The sequence below is a fragment of the Idiotropiscis lumnitzeri genome, chromosome 9 (assembly GCF_059441095.1).
Source record: "Idiotropiscis lumnitzeri isolate Australia: NSW breed Sydney's pygmy pipehorse chromosome 9, RoL_Ilum_1.0, whole genome shotgun sequence".
NCBI lineage: Eukaryota > Metazoa > Chordata > Actinopteri > Syngnathiformes > Syngnathidae > Idiotropiscis > Idiotropiscis lumnitzeri.
In genome coordinates this window covers 20,896,515-20,917,342 of record NC_142399.1, presented here as the reverse complement: position 1 = coordinate 20,917,342, position 20,828 = coordinate 20,896,515, and the positions used below count along the sequence as shown (strand labels likewise).

General features: G+C 39.9%; 1 protein-coding gene across 1 annotated transcript; it reads right to left on the bottom strand.

Moving 5' to 3' along the window:
- Positions 1-1,258: 1,258 nt before the first annotated feature.
- Positions 1,259-20,601, bottom strand: LOC148331205 (ras-related protein ORAB-1-like). Its single transcript, XM_088305336.1, has 6 exons — positions 19,922-20,601; positions 18,633-18,705; positions 17,845-17,940; positions 12,382-12,477; positions 3,230-3,361; positions 1,259-2,751 (listed from the first exon to the last, which is right to left on the bottom strand). Exons 1-6 carry the CDS (start codon positions 19,933-19,935, stop codon positions 2,551-2,553), a joined length of 612 nt encoding a protein of 203 aa, XP_088161462.1. The 5' UTR covers positions 19,936-20,601; the 3' UTR covers positions 1,259-2,550.
- Positions 20,602-20,828: the final 227 nt, after the last annotated feature.

Sequence of the window (20,828 nt, the reverse complement as noted above, 5' to 3'; positions counted from 1 at the left end):
CCCTGGTCATGAGTGAGCCTATCCCTGCTGATTCTGGGCAAGAGTTAAACTCTGGACTGGTGGCCAACGAATTGCATGGCACTTTTAGAAGAACAGCCATTCGCCCTTTTGGACACTTTAGAGACATGGATGTATTTGAGATATGATCCATTAGTGTTGCCTTTCATGCTGTGTGTTTTATTAAGTTACATTCTTACTGTAGTTTTCTCAAACATGACTTGTATTAATATGCCTGTGAACAAATGGATTAGAGTTTTAAAAATGCTTGATCAGTCATAAAGTTTGAAGAAGGCCGGGCACGAGCAGCTGAAGGGAAAAGACGACAGAAACACCAACGCCTCTTGTTACCCCGTCCACCTCCGACAATTCCGTGTCCAGACTGTCCTAGACTTTTCCACTCACACCTTGGACTCTATAGTCACCAACAGGCACACAGACGGAGATATCAAAAAGGAAAGTGAACGAACAGATGAGGACTGATCCTCGTTCTACGAGGTTGCCATGATGATGATGATGAATATACAGTTGTCAAGTGTCCTTAAATGTAATCAATTACAAAATTTGTCTCGATTTTAATGTTTTGTAGCAACATATTCACAAAGCTTCACTTTTTTCCCAATTTGCCTTAAAAATGGAGAACAAATTTTAATGTTTTTTTTATTTATTTTAATGTTTTGTAGCAACATATTCACAAAGCTTCACTTTTTTCCCCTGTTTGCCTTAAAAATGGAGAACAGATTTTAATGGTTTTTTTTTTTATCAGTTTGCATAAACCATACTATTTACAAAAAAGAGCGTTTTCTGAATGACTGTCATACAAGCCTTTTATCATTATCACAGCAATGGTTGTCCTGGTTTTTATCTTTCCACAGACTATCACTAGAGCTTTGACAGTGATCATTGATTTGCTATCTTGCAGGTCTACACACAATTCCTTGGACTCGGTGCTTGATTTCGGCTCTGATGCTTAAGTGCTTAAGTACTTTGTTGATGCACTAAACAAATGGCAGAAAAATCAGACCAGAGAATATTCATTTTACATGACAATCAAAGGTCATCCGCATTCTTGACAATACCATTACAAGCTAAAAAGTTTTTCAAAGTGCATGCTTTGACCGGTTTTCTATTGTATATTGTACATTGTGGCACTTTGTGTTCTAGCTGAAATTCATCCAAATAAACATTCATATTGACTGAAAATACGGACAGCATTTGGGCCTTGATTGAATATGACCTTTAGTCAGGCGATACAAAACAACACAGTTCCATCAGCTTTATTAAAATATTGGACATTTAGATTCCCAGAGTGCCTTTCAAACTGAATTCAGTTGCCTTTATTACGAAAACAAGAGAACATTCTATTTATATGCAATCCTGCAATTTGGTCACCACAATACACAACAGTTTGCCAACAGATCTTATTTAACTGTCGAATTCCCCCAAATGTAGAATAAATAATTGTGTGTATATTCTTTACAACGCATTTCAGCAAAAATCACAGAAGGATTTTTTCTTTTTATACAGTCTGGGAGTACAATATTTATTTTCAGTTTAAGTATTCCACGCAGAATCAAGACAATTCTAAGAATGCATTGAGGACTACTAAATGGACATGATCTGACAGGCACGTACTTTGTGCATACGTGTGTCTGACACACCAAAAAAAAAAAAATCAACCCCTCACACCGAGGAAATGATGCGTATGGCTTCCTCGGGCTCAGGTCCTCTCCTAGAGTTGCATGTTTGAGGGTTCTCAGTCAAACATCTCAGGTGTTGACGACTAGTACTACTTCAACTACTACTAAAAACAACTAAGATACTGTGCAATTCTCTCAGTCCCCCATCACTCTGTTAGAGAACCCAAGTTGAGGAAGCCGTACAATGAATACACACACCTGCACAAATTGCACAAGTAGGTGAACGTATATATATATATATATATATATATATATATATATATATAGATAGTTGAGATGATGAATTGTGAGACATTTCTGTGGCTGTGGAATGACATGGAAAAAAAAAACAACCTTCATAAAGACGGATCATGCGAATAACAGAATTACTAAAAGAAAGCCAAAACAAGAGAAAAGGGGCCTTACACACACACACCCACACACGCACGCACACACACACCCACACAAAAAAAAAGACTTCATGAAACAGATTGTTACCAAACCCAAAATGGAATGCAGTGATGTACGCACGCAATTCTCGTGAGTCTCATGAGCAGGTTGACTAAAACTACTCTCAGAAGCTGAGGCAAGGGTGATTGGGTTGTCTGGGCCAGGTGGGGTGAAAAGATCATCTTTTTGTACAATTTGTCATCGATACCAGGACAGGGTGACAAGACGAATGCTTTATTTTTTTTTAGTAGTGTGCTACAGTATTGTACAAATACAGGCAACTTCATCTTGTTCTCACATAAACATGTGACTCATGTCATCCCTACCCTGTCAGATTGTGGTAGAGTCTCAAGGAAGATGGCAGCCAGGCATATAGGCCTGCATAATAGAGGGCAGGTGAGCAGGAGAGGCTACAGTTTTCTTCTCAGCAGCAGCCTCCCGATGAAGGCTTGACGGTAGTGCCAGGTGTCAGCTTCACGTTGGGCTTCTCACCACCACCAGCTGCGGCCCCAGGGCCCATTCTCTTTTTAATTTCTGCAGCCATGGTCATGAAGGCCTGCTCGACATTAGTGGCATTTTTGGCACTGGTTTCCAAGAATGGGATACCCAGAGAGTCTGCAAACTCCTAGAAACAATAGAGGAAACATCCAGCGTGGGCAGGTTGAAATGACCCTAAAACTAGTTTACAGCAAAAAATAGAAAATAAATAAGTTTACTGGAGGGGCCTTCCGATTCTAGTTTCCTTCTGGTTTACACAATTTAAAGCAGATTGAAATATCAGAATTGAAAGAAACATCCTGATTGCCTACTATCTGTTTTTCCATTTCCATTTGTGCAAAACATTCGTAATTGCAATAGAATTCATCTGATGTTTTTTTTTTATTTATTTATTTTTGTTTTTTGGAATGATTATTGAGGAAACTATTTCATTATTTATTTATTTAGTTTTGTTTTAAAAACAAATTTACGAATGAATGTGTGCGTCTGTGTGAATACACGGGTGTCAAATCATGATTATTGCTATGGGCCACTGTAATAAACTTGTTTTATCATCAACATTGTTGACAGATTTGTCAAGTGTTGTTAAACAGCTGGGTACTTACCTTTGCTGTTGTGTAATCCACCACCTTCTTTGTCGTCAGGTCACACTTGTTGCCTACCAACAACTTGTTGACATTTTCACTGGCATAGCGGTCAATCTCCTGTAGCCATTGTTTAACATTATTGAAGGATTCCTGAAACGTTAAAAAAAGGACTATTGAGTATGTACCTAGATATAGGACATCAGTTTATCAAACTAATTCAAAAATGTGTGTAAGGGATATAAAAAGTCTGCACACCCATTTTCAAATGTCATATGATATTAAAAAATATTAAGCCAATTCAAATTTTTTAAGTAGGAGTCATCCAGGGCTGTAGTACTTGCGTCCGAGTCTGGACTAGACAATTTTTTTGTTGTCTTGGGCTTGACTCAGACATCTTAGCATTTGACTCAGACACAGCCATTGGACTCGCAAAATATTTGTAATGACCCAATCAAGTCAAAGCATGTTTCTAATGCTTAAAATTCAATTCCTCTTTGAAAAGAAACCGGAAATTACATTTTCTGATTTTTTAACTAGCCATCTGATTGGTTAACATGACTACGAGAGATTCGGGGAGAGCAAACCCTGCCGCAGTGATGTGTTCATCTTCATTCATTGGCTGTGAGTTTTGCTTTTGTATCTGCCTCCCACTGCGCGGTACAGTTTCTGTTTGACGGTGCCCAATCTAATCCTCGCCTCTCCCCCAAGGTTGACCAGCATTAATAAAGCAACATTGTTTTTGTTGTTTATCTTCATTCGTTATTAATAGAGAAAAGGGTTTCGTGTTACGCATAATGATTTTTTTTTCAATTTGTGGTCATGAAAATAGGATTAATCTTTCTTTTTTAGGTTTATTCTGGATCTCATCTGCACTTGAACCTTTGTTAGTCGGACTTGACTCAATAAAGGTGGACTTGACTAAAGCCCAGGAGTCAGCACATAACTGCCACCATTTATGCCTGTTGTTAAATACGCAAACTAAATAGCAAGCCAATACCTGTATAAACAGAGCAGTAATGAGTAATTTACAAGAACTATTGAAAATAAAACAGGGAAAAGGGCTGAATTCCGATTTGTTTTATTTTAAAATTTACAACACACAGCGTCCTCCCTTGAGACGGAACAATTCTTGTGCTACGGGCCGTTTCGTCCAGTGCGTTTCCGCGGAGGGTGCTTGTTAGCGGCTTCACTGCTACATAGTGCTGGGCGATAAACCGAAAATTTACAGTTACCGAAATGTATTACAATGATCGACATCATTTTGCCCATGTCAGTAAATTCTTGGTCTAAAAAAAAAAAAAGAAAAGAAAGAGAAAGTCTTTTCTGTCTGCGGCGATGTTCATGCCCCTTTAAGACGGCGACAGCGCATGTAGTCACGTGATTTATGCGCTGTAGAAGAATGTAAACAGAAGACGCGTTCGTAGCTGGCTATTCAAATCCTGAAGCGGCTGACACGGCTGCAGACGAAGTCGAAATTGTTCCTGTCGTGCTTGTCCCGAAAAGAAATTCGACATCTGTCGTTTGGAAATGTTTTGGGTTCCATAAAGACGATGTTTGAGCAAAAGAACATGAACTACAAAGTGCGTCGTAAGCACCTGAAACAGCGCGTTCAACCTTTTCTTTTTCACCACCCACAACACAACCATGCTGTTGACTTGGAGCTTGTGCTAAAAGTTCAAAGTGAGTGAGTGACAACAGCCCATAACGGAGGCGACACCATACGAGAGAACGTCTCAGAGGTGGACGCGATAGCCTAGCACATAGCTAAAGATAAAGCTCCTCTAGTTACAGTGGAGCACACAGGATTTTAATGCCTCATGAACGTAGCCGAAGAGAGGTACGAAAATATTTGTCGCAAACAGCACTTCTCGATATGGACAACATCGGGACGGGCGCGGAGACATGTTGAGCATTTTGCATCCACATCCAACTTGTGGTCTAGTCGCAACATGGATCCCTGTTTGAGCCTGAATGTGCAGTACATAGACGACAAGTGGCGACTGCGCACCGGAGTACTCGAGACGGCACATTTTCCTGATGAAGCACATTTGTTTATTTGGCATTGGCATTCCATTGACATTTTTTTCATTTTATTTAGCATTTAGTTTACAGGCGACTAGCTCCTTCGCACATGGCATTATTTATTGTTTACAAGATACCTTTACACAAATCTAGGCCTTTGCAAATGGCATTACAGCATTTGGGCACAATCTATTTGCAGAAAAAGATTTTGTGAGAGGTACCCTTTTTCTCCTGTTCTTTGTGACTTTATTCAAGTCATGCAAAGCAAGCTATTTTGAATGTTTATTCAAATGATTTTTGTACTTTTATTTTTCATTGAAAGTAATGTGTACCAGTTGGTCAATAAAAAAAGCAGTTAATATGCATTTCCTGCATTTATTTTGATTTTGGTCCGCAGGGGGAATTTATCACGCATTTATTGTTATCGAGGTAAAATTGCCCAATTTATCGCGATATAGATTTTAGGTCATATCGCCCAGCCCTACTGCTACGTATGCCCGCTTCCCTTGCGACGGAGGTCTCGTGTGCTGCTGCTACGGACCGTTTTGTCCCGTGCGTGTCTGCGGTGGGTGCACGGCCCGTGCGTGTGCGCGGAGGGTGCTTCTTAGCGGCTTCACTGCTACGTTCGCCCGCCTCCCATGCGACGGAGGTCTTGTGTACTAGAGCTACGGACCGTTTCGTCCCGTGCGTGTCCGGGAGGGGGTGCTTGTTATCGGCTTAACTATTAAGCAAGCGTTTCCTCAAGTCGCCGGTAAGTCCACCTTAGCCACCCGTGTGTTTTTTTTGTTTGTTTTGAGTCACGCTAGCTCAGCGGCGCATGCGTAAACCTCGGGTTGTATTTCTTCAATGGGAGGGAGTTTGTGACAAGTAGGGCAGTGATAGGTCGAATTTTCTCAGTTGTTTTTTTTTTGGGGCATTGATAATTTATCTATACCATTTTCTATTGATGTCACTCACCCAACTATCGCGATAAACATCAATATCCAATTATCGTCACAGCCCTAATTGCCAACCTAATTTACAGCCCGGACGGATGAAAATGATTAAACAGTGATACTAGACAGACACTTGTGGTTGTAGGCAGCTTCACATTAACATTGTAAAAAACGTGGGGATTATTTATCTTGTTCTCATTTTTTATATCAGAAAAAAACTTGGCATTTGAACAACGTGGGGGATACTTTTTTTACATCCACTGTATTTAAGGCTATTATTTTGCACTTTTGCATATAATGTACCAGAATGCGCAAAATGCATATAAACATATGTACATGATTACAGTAATTCATTTAAAATCTCTTAAAAAATTATATAAAAAAGATTTCGTTCCGTATTGCCACCAGCAGTCAACACACAATTCTTTTAAAATCTTTTTTAAATTTTTTTTTTATAAAATACAGTGAAACCCCGCTACTTCACGGTTCACTTTTCGCGGGTTCAGTGCTTCGCGGGTCTAAAAAATATTCGGGGGCATTGTAGTTTCGCCGAGCGGCACGACGGGGCGCTGGAGCGGTTAGACGGCCGGCGTGCGCCGAAGAAGAGCGTGGGCGAAGAAGAGAGTGGACAGAGAAGAGCGACATTTCGCCTCGCTCGGGGCCTTGCGAGAGTTCCGGAGGAGACCGGCCGGCGTGCGTGCGTGGCAGTCAAGCCGTAGAGGAACAACCTCCGCCCGTTTCGTTCGGGACCGGTGTCGTGCCAAAGTACTTACCCCCTGCCAAAATCTGCATCCCCTGTCGCGGGAGCGCGCACGCATTGATTGAAGGCGGCGCGATGTTACTACGTTTGTTTTCATTGAAAGGCACGAAGAATGTATGATTTTGTGTTTTTGATTTGCTTTCATTTAAACTACGGTTTCCATAAAAGTGGTAGTCTTAGTCGGTGCGGTTTTCAGCACACCATTCGCTACAATTCAACACGTCAAGTAAGCGTTTGACTGCGCCGAAATCGGGGGGGGGGATTCCCTGCATTTGCATTCGTTAGACCAAAGAAATTTCGCAATCAATGAAGCTACCATACGGGAATTTCAGTGATTAAAACACGATGAAAAGGGGAGAGGATTAGTGACGTGGGCTATATCGTGTTTCCAGCGAGATCAAATTAAGTGGCATCATACAGATAGGTGGTATCCTGTTAGAGAACACGTAATTGTATTCCAATTGACTGATTTGTTTATTTTTTATAACCACCGATAGCTGCGTCAAGAGTAGCAAAAGAATAAAAAAATAAAGTCACTCGCGTTCTGCGTCGGACTCGAGGTGCATTCACTGACCACTTACGCAGTAGGAAAGTTACCAGGGGTGACTGATTCTGGCAGCCCCCCCTGGTAACTTTGCCTAGAAAAGAGGGATCCTGCTCAAATTTGCCACACATACTCAAAATGACCCAATAGGTACACAGAATAAGTCACTTGATGGTTGGGGCCAATTTTTGTGATTAGAGGGGGTGTACTTATTGTGGCAGAGGCTGCCAGAATCAGTCCCCCCCTGGTAACTTTCCTACTGCGTAAGTGGTCATTGAATGCACCTCGAGTCCGACGCAGAACGCGAGTGACTTTATTTATTTTTTTATTCTTTTGCTACTCTTGACGCGGCTATCGGTGGTTATAAAAAATAAACAAATCAGTCAATTGGAATACAATTACGTGTTCTCTAACAGGATACCACCTATGTGTATGTTGACACTTAATTTGATCTCGCTGGAAACACGATCGCCCACTTCACTCATCCTCTCCCCTTTTCATCGTGTTTTGATCACTGAAATTACTTTATGGTAGCTTCATTGATTGCAAAATTTCTTTGGTCTAACTAATGCAAATGCAGTCAATGCGTGCGCGCAGTGGATACAGATTTTGGCAGGGGGTAAGTACTTTGGCACGACACGGGCGTGCGTGAGCGGAGCGCGAGGCTGTCAGTTATGAATGAATAAATAAATAAATGAAAAATGCCACCTTTCATTTCACAGGGCACACCGGACTGCGTACCAGCAGGTAAAAGTCAAAGTAATTAAAAAATAAATACAAAAAGAAGTAATTGAATAAATACAAAAATAATGGCTGGGGAATAAAAAAATAATATGTTTTAATAATATTTTTTTTGTTATAACATGAATTTCACTCACTCTCTCTCTCTACCCGTATATATATATATATATATATATATATATATATATATACTTCGCACCTATATATATTTATATATAGGTGCGAAGTATATATTTATATATAGGTGCAAAGTATATATATATATATATATATATATATACATACACACACACGTTTTTTTTTTTTTTTTTTTGAAGGTGCGACGCTACTTCGCGGATTTTCAGTTTTCGCGGGTGGTCTCAGTCCCCATTAACCGCGATAACCGGGGGTTCACTGTATATTTAGTCCTATATTGCGACCTGCAGTTGACACGGAGCATATTATTGCAAAGAACATTTTTGACTGCTGCTCTAAGATAGGTTAGTTCAGTGCAATTTGTTTTCAACAATTTGTGCTGCACCACTGATATGCTCCTAGAGTCTGCGTTAAGGAAAAAGTACCACAATATAGGCCATGTTATATTATGATACGGATATACCACAATAGATATTTTAAGTTACTCTGGAATAGTAGTCGTCAATCCTGTTCCTCAAGATTTACTGTGCTGCCGGTTCTCCATTTCTTCCGGAAGAAGCTGATCATGCGAGTCAGGTGTGTTACATTAGGGAGAGATGGAAAACAAGGCAGGAGAGCGGACCTCAAGGAACAGGATTGAAGACCCCTGCTCTAGAAGAAAATTGGGCAGCACACTTAGATTGCTTCCTTTTTCTTTCTTCATTTTCAAGTGAAATTAAACAGACCTGTATCAATGTAATACAGTACATCCAGTAGTGCTGCTAGAGCTTGGCGATATTACAACTATTGCAAACACTATTTATTGTGTACTTTTCTACTATTGTGGCTATTATGACTTTTCATCTACAACATATTGCATTTAATTAATATGACAAATGCAGTTTGATTTGATAGTCAAAAGCTTCCACTTATAAATCTTATGTGGCACTACTGCCACTAGGTGGCAAACTGAACAACAATTCAGGGAAGTGAATCATTATACACAATTACTGTACATAACATAACCTACAGTGCAAAATTAAATCTAAGAGTCAATGAAAATTAATAAAGTGAGTGAATGCAAATAACAAATACTACTGCATTGGGATAGAGTAACATGACAAAAACCCGTAATTAACAGGGTCCATTTAACTTTTTTCACTTCCAAAACAAAACCGATATTGTCCGATATGATATCAGAAGGATTAATACATACTTTCATTTAATTTTTTAGTATCATTTGTTAGAAGTGACTGTATCAAGTTAGAGTTTAGTATTAAAACGAATAACAATAGCCAGCAACGGGAGGTATGAGAAAAAATGAAAGAAAAAATAATTATTCCTAAAATTTGGGTTACATAAATTCACCCTCAAACATGAGAATGGTCTGCCCCTGAATAAAATAAATGCAAAATAAATAAAAGCGGGGCTCTAGACAGGTGTGTACTGGTTATAAACTGGTGGACCCAACTTTTTTACTGGATAGTACTAGCGCTAAAGTTGCAGAAATTAATTTTCTTAATAATTTATGTTAATTGTTATTTTTTAACTTCTGTCAGGAACATTAAAGCACATGGGAGTGTTTTACTGTGTATTTGATGTTGATGTTTCAAAGAATAAATCACTCTCAGAATTATTTACTGAACAATGTCTTTCCAAAAATGCACATTGCACATACCTGCGCACACATGTATTTTTAAATAAATGCAGGGTACTATTTCAGTTCTAATGGTCATTTTCATGAGAAGACATTCTCAAGGAACAAAGTAAATGACTGAAAATATCACTTGCCATAGCTGCACTTCCAACGACTCGTTATTCCAGAAAGTATTAATGACTATTATGACAGTAATGACAGGCTTTGATATCCATCCATCCATTTTCGGAAGCATTTATACTCGCCGGGGTGCAATAACCTTGACGTTTGTTGTCTGAGCAAGACTGGACGCCATAAGGTGGCGATAAAAGATTAATTTTGTGCTGCCGTAGCCTCAAGTATAGTTGCATCGAAGCATAGAGAATTTGAGCCGGTTGCCAGATTTTAAGTGATTGAGCGCCACGAACATAGCGAGTTTCTGCAACTATTTTTTGTTCCAAATCACCCACAAATGCTCGGCAGTGGAGACTCGCGTAACAAGCTTAGCTAATTAGCCCGGCTCCGTTGTCTTGCTTTTGTTGTCATTAGCCGCTTTAAAGAGTCTGCCAGACACGGCAGCAATCCACGACGATCTCGCGATCTCCTCCCCCGAGGCGGGCCCACGACCGTCGTATGGGGGGACCACCGAGGGAGCAACGGGTCGATCTCCTCCCCCGAGGCGGGCCCACGACCGTCGTATGGGGGGATCACCGAGGGAGCAACGGCTCCAACTCACATCCAAGTGAATGACAGCAGCGCGCGAGCTTGTCATTTTGATTTCTTTTTTACCGCAAGCTTCAATATTTATGAAAAATAGCGATAGTTTTTGAGTCGGGGAGATTATGGCTGCCAATTTGGGCACCCGGCTTCAGCTGTTTGTAAAGTACAACCTATAATTCTTTACAATCAGACTCTTACACAGCTGAAATCTTCTTAAACTCCTTCACAGGAGTAGTTGTTTTGATCATGTGGGCTCATGCCAGATCCAGATGCTGCTGGATACAAGAGTAGGAGCGGATTCTTGGGATGCTTTGCTATGAGTGCTAATATCTGAGATTACGTATGAAGACCGATAAAATCCAACAATGTTTTTTTTTCACTCATATCGGACTGATATCTATGCAAATATTGGGTTGGCACACGCCTGCCTGTAATTGTTAACTATTTACAAAAAATACAACAAAAAACTGCCCTCAAAGGGTAGGCCTTCAAACTTTCCAAGCAAAGCGGTTTCTATTTTGAGCCTCATCAAAACAAATTATAGCAAAACTGACAATCAGATATTTTCGTTTTAAGTTTTTGCAATAAGTGACAGTCCCAAAAAGCGTCATTGGGCTGCTTATGTCACCTACAGCCTGGTGGTTGATGTGTCCAGGAGAGACGCCGCCCCAAGCTAGCAATAGCAAGTTTAGCAATGAGCGTCGTCTGGCTATTACGACTGATAAAAATGCAGCCGTTTCGCGACTAACTCAGTTGTCAGACCCCATCATTTCATCTCCACCTTGGCACCGCCATTGTGGCAAATAATACTTTTTACAATATCGCAAAGGGATTACGAGAAGTAATTTACCAAAGAGAAGCTATGCTAATTGCTACAATAATGTATTGTCATTGTGAAAAAACGAAATTAACAGTATTCGGGTGATGGAGTACACGTCACCGATGTCTAGCTGGAACCACGTTAAAAGCGGAGCGTGTCCAAAGTTGAACAGCAAAATAGCAGACAATTTAATAAGCATCTGGAGAAAAAATAAATACACAAAATAACGCTACAGAGCTGAACATCAAATTTTCCGGTGTTGGGACGTCAGGAGGTGTGGCCAAAAAAAATGGATATGCGTTTTCATTGTGACTTTTGAGATTTGCACAATAAATATTCTCATAATTACATTACAGTAGAGCTCATCTTTCTATTTTATTCTACTTTTTTAAACAATCTATTTCTGTTAGCAACATTTTCTTCTGCCTCCAATTTAGATCGATATCTACATTTGCCCAAAAATATCGAAGTTGCTTTGCTTCTGTTGACAATATAATTGGATATGAAATCAATTCTTGTTTGATACAGATCTGTTTAATATTAGATTTAATTTTGCACCGTAATCTGTTATGTAAAATGACTTTGTATGATAATTACCACTTGGATCCTTGATTCATACCAGGAGGTCAGTGTGTGACAGACAATAGGAGAGATGTGACACGATTTTCTATCGTCTTCCCAATATATATCGTCATATCAGCCAGCTCTGTATGCTATCTGTACTGCTCATCCTTCTAATAACATATGAATTCACTTGGTTTGAACCACAGCAGCACTACAATAGAGCCAAAGAAAATGTCAACGTTTTATCAAATGGTGAAATCAAATAAATTAAGTTGAGCGTTACAAAGTAGGAAATGTTGTGAGTTTACACTTACCTGATCTGTGACATCATACACTACAATGATACCATGAGCGCCTCTGTAGTAACTGGAAGTGATCGTACGAAACCTTTCTTGACCTGCTGTATCCCACTGTCAAATGTACAAAAAAGAAAAAAAAAAGGGAAGGGAAAAAGAGTTAGGAATTTCAACAAACTCAGAACTGTCTCCTCTGGTTTGTTTCGCATTCACATGGTAAACATTGTAAGTGCACCACAATGTGCCACTACTGCTCCCTTCTCTTATTGGTTACATGGATGTGCTGTTTCCTTGTGTGCATGTGTGTATGTGTTTGTAGGGGTCGTGGGTGGGCGCATTGGACAGCGTGCATCGAGAGCAAAGGGGAAGAAAAAAAATTGTAACGGTTCATTCTGCAAATTAGTCACGTGACTCAGTGTCCCCAGCCGAGCAGGTGTTGGTGTTTCAAATTGGAAGACATGCAGGAGTCTCCCATCAGCCGGGTACATTTCATAACAGTTGCAGGTGTAACAAAGCACTTTACACAGGGTGAAACACAAAGTACCAATAATTCATTAAAAAAAAGCCTTTGAAAGCAGTGATACTAACTAACACAGGGCACAAAAGTGAACAGTCCCAAGCTGCGTCGAAAGCCAAGGACTAAAAATGTGTCTTCAAACTACTGTAGTTTTAATAATGGACAGAGAGGGGGCTTGCAAAACATTTAATGGAAGGTCATTCTAGAGGGAAGGCCCGGCAACAGAAAATGCTCTATCCCCTGTGAGGCTCTGCTTAGTCCTCGGCACCTCCAGTACTGTCTGGTCCGCAGACCAGTGACACTGGGCGGGCCCAAAGAGGTGGAGGAGCTCAGAGAGATAGGCTAGGGCGAGGCCACTTAAAGCTTTGAATACAAATATCAGTGTCTTAAAATTAATTCTAAAGTGTATTGGGAGCCAGTGAAAAGAGACTAGAATTAGGGTTTTGTGCTCCTTCTTCCGAGCTCCAGTTAGAATGCAAACAGCAGCATTTTGCTCCGACTAGAGACGCTTGAGGGACGACTGGCTGACTCCAAAATAAAGTGCATATCAATAATCTAGCAGAGACGTAACGAAGGCATGAACTATTGTTTCTAAGGGCTGTTGAGAAAGAAAGTGTTTCACCTTAGCCAGCTGCCTAGGATGAAAGAAGCAAAATCTGACAACAGCTCTGATTTGCCGGTCCAATGCGAAATCGCTGCCTTATTTAAAACCCAAATTCGAATTTGTTGGCTTCAGACAACACGCCAGAGGAACCAGGTCAACAGGGTGGAACGTAGAAGGGCCAGTGGGACAGAAAACAATGACTTCTGTTTTCTTTTTGTTGAACTTCAGTGATATCCAGGTTTTGATTTCCTCTTGACAAGGACAAAAGTAGTCTTAAAGGGATGCATCACTGACATTAACATTGGCACTTATGTAAAAATGACAAAATGCCCCCCTTCTGCCTCCAAAAAAAGGCTATGTAGTGATTTAGGGTTTTTTTTTTATGAGATGTACGACAAATTGGAACACCCCCTTTTTGAGCTGGCTTTTTATTTTTTTCCGTTTTCAGCGTCTACGTCAGAGCAGCGAGGGAAACAAGGTAATATTGCTCAAATTGTCAGTTCTGCTGTCGAAAACATTACTACTCTGCAACCTGTGAAAGTAGAAAAGCATTCTGCACAGTAGTTTGGAATTATTGACATCAAACGTGAGCTCGTGATGACCTCCACAAAATCAAAATTGATTCTCCACTTACACAGGCTTAAACAGACAAAAGCAAGAATGTGCACACAAAACCCGACTGGTTATATTTTGGACATTTAGCTAGGCTAATCTTTAGTTCAGTGTGAGGAGGCAGCCATTCATCGAAGTTTACAGATCCCACCCTCCACGGGAAACAAAAGTACGTTCTTCTGCGGTTTTAAAATCAACAGCACTGCTCAAGGCAGCAATTAGCTGTTGGTTAAACAGACAACGTTAGCGCACCAAAATTAGCTTTGTACCAGCGACTTGGTGACGGGATGCCTGACTGTTGTCACTCATGCACGTTCGCGTCCACCACCGCTTGCAGCCAATTCATGAAGCTGTCAGCGTTTCGGTGCAAGTCTGCATCAGTTTCGGAAAAACTCATCATCAATGAACCCTGGAGGTTGTCTTCTTGAATGGTGCGCATCGCGGAGCGGAATGTGCTTTTAGTCGGGGCCGCTTCGTGAGCGTCATTGGTCAGCAAACAAAAAGTTCCAGTGAGGAGGCCGACTCCATAGCAGAGTGTTGCCGCATTGGAATGCAAAATTTCGGCTGTTATGTTTCTAATCGGACGGCGTGTTGTAGGTCGAAGAACTGGGCCCAATCCTCATCCAAATAAATGTGAACCTCTACTAGGGCTGGGCGATAAACCGAAAATTTACCGTTACCGAAATGTATTACAATGACCGACATCATTTTGCCCATGTCGGTAAATTCTGTGTCTAAAAAAAAAAAGAAAAAGAAGTCTTTTCTGTTTGCAGCAATGTTCATGCCCCTTTAAGACGGCTACAGCGCATGTCGTCACGTGACTCCACCCTTCTGAACAAGAATGTAAACAGAAGACGGGTTCGTAGCCAGAAGCGGCTGACACGGCTGCAGACGAAGTAACGTTAGTTGAAATTGTTCCTGTCGCACTTGTCCCGAAAAGAAATTCGACATTTTTCGTTTGGAAATGTTTTGGGTTCCATAAAGACGATGTTTAAGCAAAATAACATCAACTACAAAGTGCGTCGTAAGCACCAAAACAGCGCGTCCAACCTTTTCTTTTTCACCACCCACAACACAACCATGCTGTTGACTTGGAGCTTGTGCTAAAAGTTCAAAGGGAGAAGCAAGGTTGGACAAGTGACAACAGCCCATAACGGAGGGGACACCATACAAGAGAACGTCTCAGAGGTGGACGCGATAGCCGAGCACATAGCTAAAGATATAGCTCCTCTAGTTACAGTGGAGCGCACAGGATTTAAACGCCTCATGAAAGTAGCCGACAAAAGGGACGAAAATATTTGTTGCAAACCGTTCTTCCCGATATGGACAACATTGGGTCGGGAGCGGAGACATGTCAAGCTTTTTGCATCCACATCCAACTTGTGGTCTAGTCGCAACATGGATCCCTGTTTGAGCCTGAATGTGCAGTGCATAGACGACAAGTGGCGACCGCGCAACAGAGTACTTGAGACGGCACATTTTCCTGATCATGCACACTTGTTTATTTGGCATTGGCATTCCATTGACATTTTTTTCATTTTATTTAGCATTTAGTTTACAGGCGACTGGCTCCTTCGCACATGGCATTATTTATATTGTTTACAAGATACCTTTACACAAATCTAGGCCTTTGCAAATGGCATTACAGCATCTCGGCACAATCTATTTGCAGAAAAAGATTTTGTGAGAGGTACCCTTTTCTCCTGTTCTTTGTGACATTGTTCAAATCATGCAACGCAAGCTATTTGGAATGCTTATACAAATGATTTTTGTACTTTTATTTTTCATTGAAAGTAATGTGTACCAGTTGGTCAATAAAAAAAGCAGTTAATATGCATTTCCTCCATTTATTTTGATTTTGGTCCTCAGGGGGAATTTATCGTGCATTAATCGCTATCGAGGTAAAATTGCCCAATTTATCGCGATATTGATTTTAGGTCATATCACCCAGCCCTAACCTCTACTCATTCCCACTTCAGTCTCTGTAAATATCCCGACTGGTGCTTTTATGCCGTGCGCCCAACCATGATCAGCAAAGAAACAATACGCAAGTGTGCCCTCCTCCGAGGCTCATCTATTTACCTATGCTCACTTCCACATTTCGTCATTCTCAAATAAATCAGCCACAAAGAGGTCAAAGCTTTTGATATGTTGAAGTGGTCATTGGTAGGTATGTCCACATGAATTTTGGTGCCAATTGATCATCGTTTTGGAACGTCTTACGCAATGAAAGTACTATGATTTCCAACGGAGAGTTTGTAATCGGTCCCATTAATGACTCTTGCAGTACCATGGTGAGAGCGGCGGGGGCGTGACCATATTCCTCAAAGTCGTCACTTATTTCCTCATTTCTCCAAAATTAATAGATAAAAAAGAAAATGATAACTAATTTCAGTTTTCTGATCAAAAAATATATAAACTGAGCTTGTTAGGGAACAATGGGCCATCTTGGCTCTTGTCCTCCTTTCAGGAGAAATAGTCTTTTTTTGCTCAGCAGGACATAGAACTGACTGTCATCTGCATAGCAGTAAAATGAAACAAGACTGACGTTGGTCAAAGTAACATTGTAAGATGTGTCAGAACGGACGGCCTGACGAGGAATTTACCGATAAACTTGCCCTACCCCTAACCATGTGAAGGATTACGAGGGAAACAACTCCACAAGTATGACTACTGCTAATGAAAACCATAAATATCCAGGTATGTGTCATGTCTCCAAATAAAAAAAAACTACTCCATATAAATAACCCCCCCCAAAAAATAAATAAGATATTTTCCGGACTAGAAGGCGCACCTGTATATAAGCCGAGGTAACTCTTTTTGGGAAAAAGTAATAATATACAAGCCGCAGATTTCTATGTTGAAAGTAATGTGTTGCTTACTGCATGTACAAAACGATTTTGTACTGTGAATGCACATAAAGGTACATAAACAGATTCACAGATAAAATAGTGCATTTTAACACAGCAACAACTTTGCTAATCAAACAGGACAGACCCAAGAGGGGGGAAAAAAAAAATAGAGATTTATTTAACGTATTTTCTGAACTACAGAGCTCCCCTACCGGTGAAAGAAAAATCCACAGAAAAGCTGCACCGTTGTATTAGCTGCATGGTTCAAAATCTAGGAAAAAGGTAACGGCTTATAGTCCGGAAGATATGGTAACAAAATGACTTAAAAAAAAAATAAGATTAATGGATTATTTTTCTCAGACCGAAACAAGGAAATTCAGTCAAGCGTCAATACCGGTACGCTTGCCAAGGAAAACCCACTTGCTGTTTTAGTAATAGATTTGTTAAAATGGTGATTCTGCATTAAAAATATATATATACTGTAGCTGTTAGCTAGTAGTCTACAACTCTGAAGATCCCTCTGTAGTTTGTAACATTTTAAGTTTACTTGTGTACGGTTTACTGAGCATCAACAGAAGTATTCTCAAGCAGTTTTGTCCATGTTTAGCAATCTCCATAATGTCCCAAGGAAGAAAAACTAGAGGAGGGGGAAAAAACAAGAGGAACCCTGAAATATTTTGCAATATAAATTGTGTTTGGAACTGTACTGGGTTGAGTTCTGTATACTGATTTTCTGGTCTTCTATTGTGATGTTTGCAAATTTTAAATTTTGCCTTTAGGAAACAGCCTCTGCATTCTGGCAGGAGGACTAACTATCGAAATTATACTTTCAATTGAAACAAATTCACAGTGAAAACGAACACTTGCTAGCACTTGACAAATAGTGTGTTACGTACAATCTGAAGTTTAATGGTCTTGCCGTCTAGTTCTATGGTCCGTATTTTGAAGTCCACACCAATTGTGCTGATGTAGCTTTCTGTGTATGTATCATCCTGCGGAGAAAAACAAAGATTCTGTTACTTTCTATCACTACCCAGACATACACGCACATACGAAACATTTGTTTTAAAATGTTACATTCTGACCAAGCAAATATGAATCTGACCAAATGTGGGATTTTATTTTTTACATCAAAACTAATGTTTTTTAATTATTATTTTTATTACTATTAATGTGAAATATTGTCTGTATATTGTTAGTCTATGACAATAAAATAACATTTTGAAATTAGCCTCACATGGGGTACAATGGCCGATCAGTTTAATTAAACCGTCAAGTAAAATGGTGCGATTAGTCATAAATAAAAACACACAGATTTTGTTTTGGCCAAACTTCACAGTGAACATTTAATTTGCTAAGTATACATTTTCTGCATGAAAAAAAACATGTAATTATTTCATTAAATAATAAAAATATAATTTATTTTGGTAAATTAAATATCACAATAATATCAATACTGCGATGATCAACAACCATATTGAATGTTGTTCCATTTTTTTGCAGCCCTACACTGTAAGATGTTTGCCCATAAGAGCATCATAGTTCTAGAAACTCTCTCTGTATTTTATTTCTATTCAAGTATGTGTGACAATATCTCAACTATGGGTTTAGGGTTTATATTTTAGAATCATTTATAATTATTATAATTATAGAAATATATCCATATTTGTCTGGAGAGACTTACTGCAAATCGGAGCAGGAGACAAGATTTTCCAACACCGGAGTCACCAATCAGGAGTAGTTTGAATAAATAGTCACTGTAAAGGATAGATAGAATTTGTGTTGGTGCATATAGTTCAACAATTTAAGTAGTTGCCATTTATTTGTTGAATTATATTCTTTGTCAGTCATTTAAAGAATTACAATTCATAACGGCAGACATTATAACATTCACACACTCCATCATTTCATCAAGAAAAATATTGACACAGAAGGCGACACCCTCTTTAATATTCAAACCACAATATGTGATGCATGCAGAGTAAGTATTTTAAACATTTATTCTTGAAAGGATAATAAATGATCGTGAAGTGTCAAACAATTTGTCACCTATGACCCACTGTGCATTATTTACAAAAAAAACATCAGCATATTGCATGGATGACAAGCCCTAGAAAAAAACTGAAGTAACAGTAATAATTGCTCAACTCTGCTGTGGCGGAATTGTAGGCATGTACATGGCATGTGATCTTCGCATGACCAAGACACTGTTGGAGGGGCTGCTTCAACTCTCCGCGCACTTTATGATTAAAATATAACAAAAAGATCAGATGTAAGGCACTCGTAGAATTAGATCCTTGATTTGACGATATTTATTCATATTTCGCTAAATCTAACCACAGGCATAATGCTCACACTTGGATACTAAATGTTTAAGTTTTACAGGCAAGGGAAGCGTTAATCTAACAGCGAATTTCATATCAGCGTAAAATTCAACAAACCAGTGCCACCGGTTCTTGAGGCCAAGCATAACATGCATCATAAACATTTGGGGTTCACGACGCACAGTCGTAAACAAGAACAATTCTTAGGCCAATGTGTTCGGACTCGGGTTTCCATCAGTCAAATTTAGCTGTTAATAAATTAACACGTAAATTACAGTCTGTAGAGTAAAGTGAAAACTGCCAGGATGTTGACCAATACAAGTTTGGATCCCCTCCAACCCCCCACGACCATTTATGGCAGACTGGTTAAATCATAATGCTTCTATTAAAATGAGAGAGGGGAAAATAAAGACTAATAATCCTGTTCCCCGACGACCGTTTAATATAAATAATAACAACAGTAATAACCAGTGTGTTTCTAATGAGCGTTCATCAGAGACGTCGGCGGTAGGTTCCGGTGGACAGAGGCAGTCAGCTGATGTTAGCTGCTAACGTAGCTTCACTTAACAGACAATGCTAACTAACCTGCCTGTTAAAAACCAACCGGCACCATCAAATGTGACACGACATTCGTAATAATAGTACTTACTATTCGGGATTCATTGTGCAGTTGTTGAAAAGTGTGTTGCCGTATCGTGGGAAGATTTGATATGACGTGTAAAAACTGTAGCGGTTGTTAGCTTAGACGGGTCCCAGAAGCACGGCCGGCTAGTTGTTTCTCAGTAGAAAATCCAAAATGGCGGCGACTCCAACCAGGAAGCAGTTAACAGTAGCCAACTCACTTACTTACGCGGTATAAAATAACAAACAGTGCGTAGCTTGTTGGTCCTTTTATTTTTACAAAAGCCAGCTTATGGTGGCGTTATCCGCAAAGCTAAACAAAAACGTGTATGCATTAAGAACTAAGCGTTCGTTCTCTCGACGAACCGGGAAGTCGTTACTGCATCAGAAAACTGTCAGACTGGAACTGCTTACGTCATTTAGTGAAACGTGGCAAAGCGATTGTCCCGTGACAGGCAACATGCAGTCCAAGCCCTCTGGCAGATAACGTCACCATAAACTTCAGCAGCATAAAGTTAATAAGTTAGATGTTCATTATTCTCCCCGGTCTTGACAGAAGTATACTCATTGTTTGTTTTGTTTTGTGATGCAGCGTCAGTGAACAATATACTGGTCTCAAAATAATTTCAAGTAAACGTGTAATAAAATTACTTGCCGAGATGTACAAATAGTCAGATTATTTAACTGCTGTAGACGAGTCATACAAGTTGATCCCGAGACGTCTGACCACGTTTAATGTCACATGCATGCCATGAGTCATGCTTGGGTACCACTGTTCTTGGGAAATAGTTTCAGGAAGTAGACCTAATGCTTTAACTGTCAGATCTGCCAAATGTTAAAAAAAAAAAAAAACACCTTTTGCTGTGTTTTCGTGCTGGTGTTGCAGGTATACAACCAAGACGATCACAAACACCCAGCAAAAATAGCATAATTAT

Coding starts and splice junctions, on each gene's coding strand:
- LOC148331205 (XM_088305336.1), bottom strand. Junction 17,941..18,632: donor GTCTCCTGCTCCGATTTGCA/GTAAGTCTCTCC, acceptor TTTTCTCCGCAG/GATGATACATACACAGAAAG. Junction 2,752..3,229: donor TGGATTACACAACAGCAAAG/GTAAGTACCCAG, acceptor TATTGTTTCTAG/GAGTTTGCAGACTCTCTGGG.